Source organism: Natrix helvetica (assembly GCF_964273705.1).
Source record: "Natrix helvetica genome assembly, chromosome: 2".
Classification (NCBI taxonomy): Eukaryota; Metazoa; Chordata; class Lepidosauria; order Squamata; family Natricidae; genus Natrix; species Natrix helvetica.
The window spans coordinates 75,857,679-75,874,721 of NC_138552.1; the positions used below are offsets into that span (position 1 = coordinate 75,857,679).

Sequence of the window (17,043 nt, forward strand, 5' to 3'; positions counted from 1 at the left end):
CCCTGTTTTACACCCAGTTGGAAATCACTTTTAAAAAATGACTAACAAACATTTTAGGGCTCTGGGAATAGTAAAAAGGACAATCAAGTGTTCTTGATTTTTTTTAAAAAAACCATATTATTATCTCCATTTTTGGATGACACAATAACATCGCCTGAATTAGATGCTTCTATTTTCCCTGTATTATTGTGTATCTTCTTTTTCATGATCTTGATGTGACACCATTCAGATGAAAATTCATGATCTATATTTGGGTCATGGGAATGCAGAAATATTTAAACAATGTTTTCAAAATTAAATATATGGTCATGTTGAAGATATTGTTAGCATCGTCCCTCTCATTTACAAATCACCCACACATACACAGATTGTACAGTTGAAATAATGTATGAGTTGCTATTTTCTAGTTACTTCAAAGGCATATTGGGAACAAAGTAGGGACATACAAACTGCTTTGTCACAATTCACTAAACTAGTCCATTCCTTTTGTAAATCATTAATGATGCTGACGATCTGAAAAAATTTACTTTGGCTGTAAATCTATAAATGGCATGAAAAGATGTGGCAGAATGATTTCTATATCTGACTTTCAAATAAGAAAGTTTGGACTGAAGGGAAGGTAGAGGGAAGAGATGAATTAAGAATTGTGAAAAGGCTTGACTATGTAAAAGGTGAACAAAATTAACATTCCTATTCCTGTAACAATCAGTTGGGAAATTTGACATTAGCTATATTTAGAACTTCCTTCTTCTTTTTTAGGAGGGTTGTTTTATCAAATATTATTTTTTTATCTCTTTTTTATCTTATGGGACTGTGGACATGATCATTTTTGTTTTGATACGGTTGTTGTTCCCTGATGTTTACAGTTTTAATAGGTGATTTTCAAATATGATAAATATATGACAAATTTGTTTATGCTGTAAATGAATTTATAAGTGCAATAAATAATTAAATAATGGCTTAGTTACTCCATTATCATATATTTTATGCATTCAGGTATGTTCTATTTGTCTAGGTATATAGCAGTTTATTATTTAGTATGTGATGAGAACGTGATAGAAGAGAAGTAAATATATATATACACTGTCCATATAATTCTAAGCAAAACGTCTATGGGAGTATGGCAGTGGCATCATAACTAAACATCAATTCAACAACCCAGGTTCTTAAATACGCCTCTGGTGTTGCTTCATGCAGAACGTCTAGAGAACCAGAGAATGTACATCATGGGCAACCTTCCAAAATATGTTTAAGAGTTTGCATAACAGCACCACAATCACAAGGGGAATCTTTCCATCCCCACTGATACAGGGCAGGGGCACCTCTTCTAGTATCACACCTAATTTTGTTCAATTTTGACCAGAAAAAGTGAAGCTGGTCAAAACCAGGTAATTTTGTAGAAGGATCACTAATGGTCTCCAACCTTGACAACTTTAAGACTTGTGGACTTTAATTCCCAGAATTCCTCACCCAGCGAAACTCCACAAGTCTTAAAGTCACCAAGGTTGGAGACCCCTGCTTTGGACCATTCTTCTCTCCAGGCATTCTTGGAATTAAACTGGTTAGATGTTAAGTGAATAGCTGTTTTCCAAGCTGGCCTATGGGATTTCAATCTTGTGAAGGATGGGCTGTGCATTCCTGATGAATAGAAAAAGCCTTGTTCAGTGTCCCTGACCATAGCTAAATAAAAGTTTGTTGTCTTCTAATGTGGAGGCGGTCTGATATTACTAAGTATTGGTAACCAGTATGCCGGAGTGGGATACAATGTGCCGGAGATGGTACACGTGGTCTGTTGGAGTTGGATTTCAACCATTTGAATGTGAGTGCAATTCAACCACTCACTGGACAATGTTCAATTGTGGGATAAGCCAAAGCCAAGGCTGTTGTTTGTAGGGCGTTAACATCAGCATCCCAGGCTGTTCCAGTCAGTCTGTTCAATAAATTGTTGTGGTTTTTCAATTTTGCAACTGTCTTTTTTCCAGGTGTTGCCGGAAGGTTAGTGATCTGTCCAATGTTACCCTCAGAGAGTTATTGCATTGTAAAATGCGGTTCAGGAACTTCACTGAAGGCCAGTAATTTGTATATCTATTGTTGAGCTGGAATGTGGCTATTTCTGTTTTTTTTTAAGGCTTGGTTGGCAGTGCCATTTTTTGAAGTAGTCACCCAGCTTTTGGAAATCTTGAGAGAGAATGTCCTCTGCATCACTGAAGTAGCTTCTTTGGACTGTGAGATTGATATCATCAGCATAAATACATTTCTGAGCATGTTTCAGGCAGGTAATGGATATACAAGTTTTAAAAAAGCAGGGGATAGCACTGATCCTTATGGTAACCCATTATTCAAGTTACAGTATCTGCTTCTGTTGAATTCTGTGAAAACTTGAAATATCCCGTTAGTCAAAATGTTGTCAACAAAGGCAATGATGTTAGGACAAGGTATAACCTTGATTAGTTTGAGAAGTCCTTCTCCTCCAACCAGCATCACAGTATCCCTTAGGCCGGTTTATTTCAATGTTTAAAACGACCCGTTAAAGTGTGGGTGACAGAGATAAGGAAACATTAAGGATTGAGTTTTGTTGCTATCTTAAAGGGGAAGATTATTCAGACTGTGTCTAACTGCGATCCTGAAGACAGTACAAGGATAGAATCCTCAGGAAAGCATCTATTTGGTAGGTTTTCTTCAGCCTTTCCCAAACATACCCTTCTTGGTAACAAGGAGACTTACCTATAAGGAGAGAGGCCCAAAGCCAAGAGCAACTCCAGGCCTGGGTTAAGATCCACATGAGAAACACCTGAGGGGTGTCTCGTGAGGTGTTTTCTGTCATGCTTTGTTGTGTTATGATAAGGAAGCTTTCTACATTCTAGAAAGTTCTCTCTCAGGCAAATATTTTTTAGCATATTAGTTACTCTTTAAAACATGAGCTTAGAAGGACATTCTAATAGTCAAATACTTTAATCTCTCATGAAGGTCATGCTCCCCCTCTCAATAATCACCTGAGGATAGCGTTAAATCATATGCATGTATGTTTATGTGCAGACAAACTGAACACTGCAAACATACCATTGTACTTTCTGAACATAGTTTTCCAAACTGCAAATTACTTTAAAAGGTATTCCTTTTTTCCACTTTTGAGTTCTTCCTCTTCCTTGGAATTTCATGGTTATTGTTAAGACCATCCAAATGCTTTCCCAAAACACTTTGAAGACATGCCACATACAGCAATAAAAGAAAATATTTGTAGCTCAGGGTTAAACTGCGGATCCGTGTGCTCTCTGAGTTTGGTTGCTTTCTTATAGTGGCTTTCTCTTCACTGTCCAATGAGATTACATTATCAGTGCTAGAAGGGAATAGGTTATAAAAACAGAGCGCAAACCAGAGGTTGTATTCAGCCAGTTCTGACTGGTTCTGGCGCATCGATAGTGGAAATTTTGAGTAGTTCGGAGAACCGGTAAATACCACCTCTAGCTGGCCATGCCCCTGATCTATTTGCTGCCTCCCAAGTCCCAGCTGACCAGCTGGGTCTTCTTCTGTTGCCCTGCACAGGGGAACGGACCTGGAAAGCAGGTTAGTGGGGTGGGGATTTTGCAATAACCTTCTCCTGGAGTGGGGTGGGAATGGAGATTTTGCAGTATCATTTCTCTGTAGTGGGAAGGGAATAGGAATTTTGCAGTATCCTTTCCCAGCCACGCCCATCAAGCCATGCCCACAGAACCGGTAGTAACATTTTTTTGAATCCCACCACTGGCACAAACCCACTAACACTGATGACGTTACCTAGTTGGATATAATGAAACATCTGCAAGAAAACAACCTAGCTCAGAGAGCACCAAAGTATCACATCTTTCCTTTCTTTCTGTTTTCCTTTATCATTCTTTAATTATATAAATGAGCTAAGCCATGATCAATCCCTGTAATGAAATATGACAGTCAGGTAAACTTTATTTTTAAACCAGATCTTGAAATAAGGTTTTGGAATCTGATTGGTGTGTTACACATTTTCAGTTTTATTTTATTGTGTTTATTATGTGCACAAACCCTTCATTTCACCTTTCATATTAAAAAAAAAAAGACTTCATGAAACAAGGCAAAAAAATAACTTACCATTATATGAAAATTAATTGTAACCAATCACAAAACATACATATTAATAGAAAAAGTCACACTAATTTTTTTAGGGAATATGATATAAAATGAATAGATGCCAACTATAGCAAAATCAGCCAGATGTACAACATGGTATAAGAAATTCAACTCTATAAAGGAGCGTATAAAAATATGTACAAAAATTCTAAGAGTGATAGAAAACACATTCGCATATACCTTCTTCTCTTCCCAAAGTGCTTTGCATTAACAACATTATACAAGACACTATACTTTGTGTTCAAAAACCTGTTAACTTTAAAACTCATTTCTTTGATTTTATCTGTATTTTTAAAATACACATAAAAAGTGCTGGTTTTACAAATTACAAAAAAAAAGCAAGTTGCTATGAAATGGCACAGTCAGAACATGGGCAATAAACTCAATTACATTTTTTTAAAAAAAGTTTTGTAATAATAGTATTCAACAGTACTAAAAGGGTGACATTATTATTAACTCCAGTGTATAGTTTTCCCTACCATGGATATGAATGCTTTTGAGGAACAGATGGGCAGTCCCATCCCTGATTTAGCCCAGCCAGCCTAGAAAAAAAAGTTTATTTTCAAGCTTCCAAAAAATCACAAATAGTGCAAGATTTTAGAGCAGTGGTCCTCAACCTTTTTGACCCCGGGAACCAGTTCTATGGAAATCAAATTTTCCATGGAGCAGGGGGGAGGGGGGATGATGTTTTCTACCTAGATCCCGCACATGGGCAGGTGCATGGACTGGTTCCTAATTACAGTGGTGGGATTCAGCACCTATTTGGGAGAACCGGTTGTTAACTTTCTAAATAGTTTGGAAAACCGGTTGTTGGAAGGAATCTCATTTCCCCCACACTTTACAGGGCTAATCCTGTAAGGAAGGCAGGAAGGAAACATTCTGGTATTGTTTCTAGTCTAATCTTTATTGCTCTGCTTACAGAAACTGCCTCTCAGGTTAACACTTATTACATTGTAACAGCTAAGGCAAACCATCGACGCGAGTGATGTTGAGTTGGCATGCCCACCCAGCCACATGACCACTGAGCCATGCCTACCCAGCTGATCTTTAGGGCAGAGAACCGGTTGTTAAATTATTTGAATCCCGCCACTGACCACATACCAGTACTGGTCCAGGGGCTGGGGACCCCTGGTTTAGAGGATAGTGGAAAGGATGTAATAATTACAATTCAATCCTACAGTGGCTTTCTTCACATTGTTTAGCTATGAATGGCGGTGCAGAAAACAAGTACCTCGGTGCGGTGTGCATGGAAATTCTGGTTTCTATATAGATTAAAGCCCATGATGATGTAATGGGAGTTAGTTGGTTGGTTGTGCAACATAGCAGTCTATTTCTGTAAACTACATATATTAATATAGTGATGCTTCTAAGTTGCATCTTCACACAAAAATAGTTTATATCAAACTTCTTTATACAGGTAAGAAAGTCAACTTTCCCATACTTAAGCGATGCAAAATATTTGTATTACAACATGACCCTGTTTTGTTTGGTGCCGTTCACCAAATAAGGAAGATCCCAGATTTTGTCATCAGATTTAGTTTTCCTATGTAATCCGTGATGTCGCTAATGAAATGTGAAGTAGACCTGTTAATTTGATTCAGAGAAGTCACAGGGTGTTCTTGAAAATAAACCACTCTTTGTAAGCATGGCAGTTTCCATAGCGCATTTAACTTTTTACCAGAAGAATATTTAAACTAATTTGTTCTAATGAATCTCAAGAAACTTAGTCAAATTCTTGTAAAATTGGCAAGGCTTCATTTGGGTGGCCACAAGTAGGTTTTCCTTTAACCTTGAATTCTGAGATGTGATGTTTGTTCACACATTTCAGAATTCAAGGTTATAGGCAATTCTACCCGTGGCCACCCAAATGAAGCCTTGCTAAGGTTCCTGGATGGGATTAGATTGTTTGGAGGTGGGAGGGGATCAGATCTTTTTGGACAGGATTTTTGGGTTTGCTGCTTTCAGTGCCAACGAAAAATGGTTGAGCACGGGATAAAGGTGGATAGAAACCGGGGAATAGGCTCTCTACTAAAACCTGAACATCCATACATCTCAGTTCTCCATTTTTCTGAGGGGGAAAAGAGTTTTTAAAGAATGGAAGTCCTATTTTCAGTGGCATTTAATGCAAGTATAAGTATTTCTTTTCAATAAAAGCAAAAAGCTCCTGGCTTTTCTTAACAGGTTGCATGTAGCTTGTATTGTTAAGCTACCAAGAACAGTCTTTGGGGACTACAGAGTGCTTTTCAAAAAATAAAACCAAGATATAAAAAAATGTGTTCATTTTTAATTTTTAAGCTTTAAGCCTAAATCTAAAGATTCATCTATGCAGTCTAATGTTATCTATCTATCTATCTATCTATCTATCTATCTATCTATCTATCTATCTATCTATCATCTATCTATCTATCTATCTATCTATCTATCTATCTATCTATCTATCTATCTATCGGGTGTCAAACTCAGGGTTGGATCTGGCCCTTGGGATGCTTAGATCTAGTCCATGGGGCTGCCCTTGAGACAATGAAGGACTGGGCCACAGTGCCTCATGTGGCCCCCCTGAGCTCTGTTTTCACTGGTAGAGGGTTGCAGGAGGCCGTCACAGCCAGAAATGGAGCTCGGGAGCCTGTTTTTGCTGGCAGAGTGCTCAGGCCATCACAGGGGCCTCCAACATGAGTGATGTCGAGCTGGCCACACCCACCCTGACCATGCACCCCCAGCACTCCTCCACCAAGATCAAACACAACCCTGACACGGCCCTCAATGAAATAGAGTTTGACACCCCTGATCTATCTTATCCATCTATCAATCTATTTTCAATACTCATTTTCAATCCTCCTCCTATGTGAGCTGCTGCAAGGATCTACAGGCACTTTCTCATGAAACCTGGCTACGGATAAATGGGATTATGTAAGAATTGGGAGAAGAGAGCCTGAACTCCATCCTCCAAACAGAGGGTTTTGGCACTGTTAATGCAAGCTTTTATAGAAATGATTCAACCTCTTCATCACTAGATACAAAATCTTTTTAACCTGCAGAGGAATGCAATAAAGTGCAATCAAGATCTGATTCAACAAGGGGATTTCAGCAACACAGATTTCTTTTGCTGGAATAGAATAAACGTACCTTGCTTTTATACTAGTAGTGGATATTTTAAAATGTGGCTACCAATAATTTCACAAAGCATCTTAAATGTAAATATAATTCAGTATCAGGATTTTGGAAGCTTGAATGATGATTTTAGACATTTTCTACTTATTCTTACTATAGTTTATGTAAAACAATTCCTTTGGCTGACATCTTCACAGATATTTTTTTTTCTTTAGCAATAACAGCTCTATGCACAGTGAGAAATTTTTCAAATGAGTTGGCCACAATATGACTAAACAAGCCACAGGTAAACAATGAACAAAGAAGGCTGCTGTTTGAATTATATATCTCTGTATCTATGACAAAGACCATACCTTGAAAGGCAAATCCACATCTTACTTTCCAAACATATTTATAACCATTCAAAACCAACACAAAAGCCTTTGCAATGGAGTTAATACCTGATGTGCTAACTGTTTTAAGCAAAAAGGACAGAAAGTAGGGGGGAAAACTGAATTATATCAGATTTATATACTAGCATACAGTATGTGCAATATTAATGTGGGAAAAATAAACCTTTAAAATACATGCTGAATAAAGTACAAAATATCTCTCACAGATGTACAAAATTTCTGAATGTAACTTATGTGTGACCTCAAAGATCTGAAATGACAAGCTAAGCTGATATGTTTTTGATCAGAACTTCAAATTTGAGAGAAGATATTTGATTGTTTTCTTCTTCTTCAGTGGAAATCCTCAGTTTCCTCCCAATTTCTGTTCCTGTATTTGGTTCTCCACTTGAGGGGTACAATTAGAATAGCAGATAGGAAAGATATAATCAGTTTCAGTGGGAGGACTGATAGAGAGGGGAGAACTGGCTTTCCTCTCCCTACAACATAGTACTAATTCAGATCACTGCTCTTATCTTTCTCACGTGCATATCAAACATTGTGAAAGTTATCAAAATGGCATTAATTATTTGCTAGCATTAATGGAGAATATCTATTCTAAGTCTGTATATCTGTGTTTTAAAATTTTCTATGGAGAATTCATCACATAAAACATAAACATGAAATTATAATGCATACCAATCCAGTAGAATAAATTCTCTTCAGGTGTGCATGGCTAAAAAAAAAAAAAATCACCAGCACACCTCTTTAAGCTAACGGTTAATACTGGATAATGCTGAAAAGAAGCTCAAATTGTACTATTGTCACCAACATCGTATCACAAAAAAATACATTCCCTTTTCACCCTCCATCCTGTGAGATTAGGTGCTTAGATTTCAAAGCACTGCAAGGCAGGTTCTTTATTTTAGAAATCTGCTTTTGTGAGAAGTTCATTGTTGACCATTTTTTAGAATTCCTCCAAGGGAGTTTTAAAAATTCCAACAATTCATTGGAAAATTTACAGTAAGCAGTGCAGTAATCATTCTCTTTTGGAAACGGTTATGCAACAGAAAAGGCCAAATTAAAAGCAATTGCTCACATTTGGCAAATGCATGTCACCCAACATCTTGCAACACCTTATATTAGCTGCAGATGTGAAGTTGGGATCTTCCCGGTGATGTTTTCTTTATTTCTTGAGCAAGTAGTTTCAGAGACCAACAGAAGATGATCTATAATAGGCTGAATGCTTGAGATGATATGCAGAGCTGTAGTCTGTGCTTCCTCAGCCTTCCATATAAAGTGAAGACAGTTGACTAGGACAACGATCCACAGCGTTTATATGGAGGAAACTTGCATCTTCCATCCCACTGCGCAATGAATCGCCAAAGGCCATTGGAAAATCATAAACTGCATAAAAATGAAGATATTTAGGCATTAGTCAAACTTAACTTGAAAAACTGAGTGATTTTAGACAAAAAAAATGGCAGCAAGCAATTCCTTGGGGATTCCTTGGCATATTTGGAGATTAGTGTGTGTTAGGGGAGAAAGGGATATTAAGAGAAAAAATACTGTGGCAGAACTGAGAATGCTGAAGGAGGAAAAGTGTTTTGTCAGCAATTTGAAACAGGGATAGGACAGGGGATTGAGGAATACATGAAGCCTCTGCTTTTTGTTTCTCTGCTCTAACTTCAATGGATGTTTACTTTTTTCTGTACCTGCTCCTTCTCTGTTTAGCAAATTGGAGATACAGTATAAGTGCTAAAATTTCCCACATATCCCTGTGAGCCTATGAAATCTTGAAAATACAAGGCAAGGTTATTATTAAAGTTAATATATATTTATGTTTCATCATTAATAGATAAAACTGTGAAGAGAAAATGGCAAGTGACAGTGATAGAGAGTGACTCTAGAAGGCTATGCCTTCAGAATACTCTGCCCTGAACTGAATTTGTGATCTTAAGAAAGCTACTCACTATCAGCCTCAATTAGTGCATCTATAGTAGTGATAAAACCAATTTATCTTACAGAGGTAGGACCTAAGAATAAACATTAGAAATATTAAATGTAAATACAGAATCAAGGCAGTTATTAATACGTAGAATTTTTCAATTTCAATCATTTATTTCATAAATATCCCTTGATGTTTGATAGTAACTGAGTCAATTCATAAATACTATGCATTTGGGACAAATCTTAAAATATGGAGGCTGTCTTTAGCCTGTTGGATGCCTTTTTAAAAACCAGAAGAGATGTTACTAGCTGCTGTGATGTAATGAAAGTGCAAATAGAAATTTTCATCTAGCTCCCATTTATTTATTTTCCATCATAGTGTTTACAGTTAACACAGGAACCTGGTTTAAAATCTATAAGGCTTCAAACATCTTGAGTGTCAGTTTGCTAGCTATAAAGTTCTCATAGGGTAATATCGAATTATCATAGCAAATGATGTAATGTTCATAGTTTATATTATAAACTATGAACATTACATCATTTGCTATGATAATCTATTGAGTGTAAGGAATTATTTCATTGGAGATATAAATGATAAGATATAAATATGGAAATAAAGCAATATTCCACAAGTTAGAATAATGTGAGAAGGGATTTTGTTCTCAACTAAAATTGAACCAAACTTCCAATGATGACCGTTCTGGAGCTGGGTAGCTGTATTACGACCGGAATTTCAAATTGGACAAAAACGTCAATTTGCAGTTGGATCACACCTGCCTCCAGGAATTGTTTATGAAGCCACTAATGTATAAAAGAACATGTACTTATTTTAAATAATAGTATCACAATATTATAATTGTCATACCTGTAATACCAGAATGTGCTGAAAATGCTTTATGGAAAACATCAAAACCCGCCTGACCCATAGATGTCGGTACCAAACAATCTTCAAAAGGAGGGACCATGTTACAAGCTCCAATGTGTTGAATATTTCTCTGATTGTCAGTATAATGAGGGGAGCAGAAAGTCTGTAGTTGCCCATAAACTCCTAAAAAGAAGGTAACAAGGCTTAAATAATGCATTTCTATTCAAACCAATGACTTTACATTTTCAAGCACAATATTCCCTGCTACTTGTAAATATTTGCTAGAACCTAATTCATAGCAATTAATTATCTTGCTATTTTCATGAGAATTGTAAATAAAAATAACTCACATTAATTTTACATCTAATTTAATCTTTGTAAGTTAATCTTTTCCTTATTATCAGGTGGCTAGGGCTAAAATATGGCATGTTCTATGGAAATCAATAGAATTTGGCTACTTCAGCACAGCTTCTTTTATGTTCTTCTAATTCCAACACTGTTCTGTGAAATGAAATAATACTAATTGATTGCGTTCCAGTCAATTAACCAGATTTACAGGAAAAAACAAATTTAGCACAAGGTTGGACTTCGGTGTCTCGAGTTTCTGAAGAAACTGCTGAGCAAAGATAATATATTTAGTGTTATTCTTAATAACTTTTCTGAACATGAATAAAATATACCTCTGGGATGTGCAAATACTGTGAGTGTTCCTTAAAATACTAAAAATATGACTGTAATATTGATAACCTTAAATATACTTGAAAAATAGCAATTCAGAAAGAATGTCTCACTAAGTATAATCACACATTCATAATTTACATTACTATTTAGGGGAATTGCTCAATTACTAATTTTAAAAAACCTTTGGTGATTCTGTGTAAATATATCTTACCACCAGATCATTTGGGGTTCAAGAAAAGTATTGTGAAAAGGCATAATTTGGGGATGAGTCTGCCCCATTCTCAGCTTAGCTCATGGTCAACCATCTTCAGGCACCACTATGACTCAGTTGTAAACTTGAACAATGTGGTTACTATTTGTTGGAACAGTCTAGTAAACTCATGTTTCGTAGACCTTTGTTTAGATATCACAGGGAAAATATCTGGATCTGAAGATTGCTTGGGAAAGGAGAACAGTTAAGGACTTGGTTTATTAACCCCTTCCCCTAAACATTACTTTGTATCCTGGCTGATACAGTAGTTTCTATTATCTTGATGTCTTCTCTTAAAGAATCTACTGCATGGAAATGTCAGTGGAACAAAGTCAAGTCACAGAAGAGGGAAAAATGAATGGAAGTGAATGACAGCACAAAGATTCAGAAAGCAGCAACTAGTAAGACCAGCAGCCTGTAAAACTAGGAGCGTATAAACTGAGGCCTAATCAGTTACTTCATAGCAACCTTCTGAAGACAAGGTAATTTATGCATTTTGTCAGAATTAATGCCCCTCTAATACTGAATTAAACTTCCAGCAGGTTTCCACTTGCTTTTTTCAGAAGAGGTTGATACATCAGAAAGTTACCTCTCAATAACACTTCACATCCTCATTAAGGTAATCAATGTTTTATGGAATTTACCTTATTTAGGGAACTGACATCATTACTATACACTATTAGATAAGATAGAAGTTCACTTGAGGTTTTTAAATAATCACCCATTTAAACTCATCCTTGTAAAGAAATTGTTTCATGCCATTATTTTACCTGCTTTACAAGGCAAAACCCAGTCGCAGGCATTAGTGATGCTACAAGTAAGCTCTATGTCAAAAAAATCTAAACAAAACTTTGTTTCATTTTTAAGGTGGAAAAACAGGCTCTTTCCCAAAGTTCTGCAGTAAAAAATGAATGATTTTCAGATTGAAAAGAAAACATACATGCAGTCGCTCTCTCTCTCCCCTATGTGTGTGTGTGTGTGAGAGAGAGAGAGAAAGAGAGAGAGAGAGACAGACAGAGGGGGAGAGAGAGAAGGAGGGAAAAATGAATGAGAGATTCTAATCAACATACTGCCTCTCTCATATAACATAACACTGGATCTAGTGAAGTTATTCTTTCATTTAACCCCTAAGGATGTTATTAGGGAGAAGAATTGACAGGCAAGAATGGACTCACTCTATTCTTTTGTCTATAACAAAATAGTCAAATTTGAAGAAACTCAAAACTTGTAACACGAAGCAATTTTATTGAAACTTATTTCTAAGCTATCTTCTGCTGCAGAGAACACTTTGGGAACATTGTACTGAAAGGTTTTTCACAAAAAGACCAAATCAAAATGTTTAAAAATACTTGGGAACAATCAGTACAGGTTTCCATTTACCAATATAAACTTTAGACGCCATGTGATGGAAGAATAATGCGTATATAAAGTGTACAAACAAATATCATCCTTAGCAAACCAGAAAAAAAAAATATCCTTGAGTAATGTGCCATATCAAGTGAATAAGAGCTCAGGTGAGAAATAGATATTATACCAGCTGGGAAATTTTTGGTCTTGTTGCTGCAGTGGAATAGAAGGGGAGCAGCAGATTCTCTTGACTTCTAGAATTGTGAAAATGATCGCATTACTAGAGATGCAATGTCTCCTGAACTGTTCTCACTTTGGATTCTGAAAAAAACAGCCACATTCTGAGAAGGTGGAACAATTGGTTTGGTCTGTATTTCATAGAATAGAATAGTACAGAATAGAATAGAATTCTTTATTGTCCAAGTGTGATTGGACACATAAGTAATTTGTCTTTGGTGCATATGCTCTCAGAGTACATAAAAAGACAAGATACATTCGTCAAGAATCATAAGGTACAACACTTAACAATAGTCATAGGGTACAAATAAGCAATCAGGAAACAATCAATACCAATATCAATTGTAAGGATACAAGCAACAAAGTTACAGTCCTGCAGCCAAAAGTGGGAGGAGATGGGTGATAGGAACGATGCGAAGACTAATAGTAATAGTAATGCAGACTTAGTGAATGGTTTGACAGAGTAAGGGAATTATTTGTTTAGCAGAGTGATGGTGTTTGAGAAAAAACTGTTCTTGTGTCTAGTTGTCTTGGTGTGCAGTGCTCCATAGTGTCGTTTTGAGGGTAGGAGTTGAAACCTATTTATGTCTAGGATGCGAGGGATCTGTAAATATTTTCATGACTGTCTTTTTGACTCTTGCAGTGCACAGGTTCTCAATGGAAGGAAGGTTGGCAGTAATTTTTTTTTCTGCAGTTCTGATTATCCTCTGAAGTCTGTGTCTATCTTGTTGCATGCTTACCAGTGGTGGGTTGAAGGCGGTATGCCCCAGTACGGGCGTACCGGTGCCTGCCAGGAGCACCGAGTACAGTTCCAGTACGGTGCTCCACCCACCCGCCGTCCTTACCTTTATTTGAGCTCTTCGGTGCTTCCGCGCACATGCACGGAGTGCACTGCGCCTGCGCAACACTCCGTCGAGCAGCTTGAGCGCCGCAGAGCATTGCAGAAGGTAAGGACACATGCATGCTGCGTGGGTGCATGTGGTGGATGCCGAGCCCCGTTGCACTGTACCGGTTGCACCGGGATCCGGAAACCACCACTGATGCTGGTTACACTTCTCAGTCTAAAGACAAGCCAGAATTCAAGTACAGGCTGTTCTACGCTTCCTGATTATTGTAATTCAAAATGTATAAAACAATGTGTGCAGAAAAACATATTGTATAAAAACATGTTTGGAAATATTGAGCTATTAATGAAACTTAACATAGTATGTGCATCAGAAAAAAATGTATAGGAAAATGTAAAAAAAAAGAAAAAGAATTACAAACAAAGGCAGAAATAGGTAGGTTAAGTTAAGATCCAGAAATTGCGAACCTGATCAGAGTTAAATGTTATTTTTTTTCAAATTCCAGTTAGGTATCACCAATGAGTAGAGCAGCTGACAATAAATCATAAAAGACATCCATAAACACACTTGCAACCCTTGCAGGGGGCATCTCACATGGGCATACCAAGGGAAACCCATCATTGCCCAAGCTATGTTCTGGGACAACTGAAGCTTCTGAATGGTTGTCATGGACAGCTTCACGTGCAGTCCATTGTAGCAGTTGAGTGTTGAGGAGACTGGAGCATAAGGGTCTTCTACTTCAGGAAGGGGCATACTAAATGGAGCTGTGCAAAGTCTCCCTTGGCTACAACTGATACCTGCTCTGTCAGAAGAAGTTGTGAGTCCAAAAGGACCCTCAGATTCCTCACCACTCTTAAATGGGGAAGTGCGTACAAGAATATAGATAGAAAATCCTCAGTTCCAAGAGACCCTTATTTCCAGAAATAGGAATTGAGTCAGATTTAGTTCCTCCCCATCTAGGCTCCACATAGCTTTGGGAAAAGACCTCAACAGGCTCATTTGGCAGAGGTTCAAATTCAGAGTTTAATAATCTTCCTGATTTTGGGGCCATTGTTTAAGATGCAGTTGGCTTCCACAACTTTGACCAAAACATAATCTCCCTGAGAAACATTTTTCATGTTTTGTAAATTACTTAAAGTTTGACTAAGATCATTTCCTCCACGGTGATATACCTGGTTCTAGCATTACATAGCCATTAATGCTTCTTATATTGGTACAATGTTATCTTGACCTTAGATGCATATTTTGATATGGAAATCAAACTCTCAAAATATTGGCACCAATGTGGGATATACATTTAACAAATACCTAACCTATCCTTCCATGTGTTTGATTACTCTTGTATCATGTTCATTTAGCACATATACAAGTAGTACATCTCAGTATCTAGCAATAGGCACATTAATGAGAGAGAAGGAGAGGGAGATGGTGGGAGAAAGAGAGAGAGACAGAGACAGAGAGAGAGAGAGAGAGAGAGGGAGACAGAGAGAGAGAGAGAGAGAGAGAGAGAGAGAGAGAGAGAGAGAGAGAGAGAGAGAGAGAGAGAGAGAGAGAGAAAACACAATAAGGTACAAAAGCATACGTATTATTTTTATTACCCAATCCCCATGTTTTGGCTAACGATATATTCTTTTTTAAAATCTGGGATATTGTCTCTCTCTGTGTTATGCATTATGATGACTAAAATATTCTGTTTTAAATACTTTAGAGTTTATTTAGCTTTTTTTTTAAATTTTTACAAAACCTGTAGAATATTCAGCAATTTGATACATTATTATTCACCATTATTTCCTAAAGTGTTTACTTCTTCAGAAACTAGGTATCATTAAAGAAAGCTACTCTACTCCAAATGCAATTCTGTGACATTTACTCAGAATCAACTTCATGGAAGCTTATTAGTTGGAAGTGGGAGCCTTCTATTCTAAGAAAAATGTTGACCTAACAAAAGCAGAGCAAGCAAAACAGTGAAGCAGCCTAATATTTCTGGGAGAGTACAATTCAAATCTGAGGAATATAATTTTAGTACTTATTATATTATTCTAGCAAACCTATGTTAAACAAGGTGGGGAATTTGTGAAAAGTATAGCATCTGGAATCCATTTCAACTCCTTTACCAGCCATACCAATGCAAGGAGTCTGTAATTTCTTCTGTGGAACTGTGTTTTGTCTGTATGTGCATGTGCATAATGTGCACACTGGGAAGTCCAGGACAGGCTGCCTGTGACCCACAGAAGAGCTGCTATTAAGAGGTCCTCTTCTGTTCCGCTTTGGAGCGTTAAGCTGCTGACAGACAGATGGAGCCCTGACCCTCTTTACATAATTTTCATACATTTCTTTGGGTTGGAAAGAATAAAAAGCATATTAACCTTCTTCTTGCTTCAATTATCCTACGTACCCACTTCTAATAATAAAATAATTGCATTCAAATGTCAGTTGCTGCAATTGGTGTCTGATTTCATAAAAAGAGATTTCACAGAGGATAGAAAAATGAAGGCATTCAAGGGGCATGCAAGAGAACTGTAATTTTGGATTTGTTCTGGAAGAAGAAATGCACCCTTGATTTAAGCCGATCGTTTTGTAATGATTAGCCACGAAAGGATATTTCTTCACTGTCTAGACGGAAGTTTACTATGGGTGAAATCTATCTAGAAGTAGAGAACTCCCCCCCTTTTTTGGGGTGGGGGGAGACTGGAGATAGAGAAAACAATTTGCCAATTTGAAAGAAAGGAGTCTGGGAAGACAGAAGCCCATCTAATTCTGTAAATAGGGGTAGAAAATGAATTGCAGTTTTAAGAAACACAAATTCTCACTCACTCGTACACATACACATAGAGAGACAGAGAAATTCAGCAAGACCAGCAAAATCAGAACAGACCAGCAAGGTTCTTTATCCTTTTTAGACCACAAAGCTTTGTTTAGTTGAAAATATCCAGTTTGTTTGGAAACGTTATTGGGGAAATTCTAACCCCTGATCCCAGATACATTTACATTTCCTTCTGAAACTCTCAGGTGAAAGGAAAAGGCAGCATATATTCATCTCCAGTATACTGTAGTCTTGGGGCAATACCAAAGGTGGATTTAATGAAGGAAGTTTCCCTTGAAAACTTAAATATGTTGATGATTTTCATTCCCTCTAAAACCTCTCTCCTTCTCTGTGATTAGCTTCAGTAACTAACCCTATTTTTTCTAGAAAATTCCTTTCTTGGAAAACTTCATCATTATTGCTTTTTCCTAGGGACGTTCCAAGGGAAT

General features: G+C 37.1%; 1 protein-coding gene across 4 annotated transcripts in view; it reads right to left on the minus strand.

The window, feature by feature from the left end:
• Nucleotides 1-6,587: 6,587 nt before the first annotated feature.
• Nucleotides 6,588-17,043, minus strand: part of GLIS3 (GLIS family zinc finger 3) — a 179,909-nt gene continuing 169,453 nt past the window's right edge. For all 4 annotated transcript variants that reach the window (XM_081941133.1, XM_081941130.1, XM_081941132.1 and 1 more), the window contains 2 exons: nucleotides 10,432-10,614; nucleotides 6,588-9,023 (listed from right to left, as the gene is read on the minus strand). In XM_081941133.1, coding sequence (XP_081797259.1) covers nucleotides 8,899-9,023; nucleotides 10,432-10,614 — 308 coding nt within the window. In that variant the 3' untranslated portion in view covers nucleotides 6,588-8,898. The remainder of the gene's footprint in view (nucleotides 9,024-10,431; nucleotides 10,615-17,043) is intronic.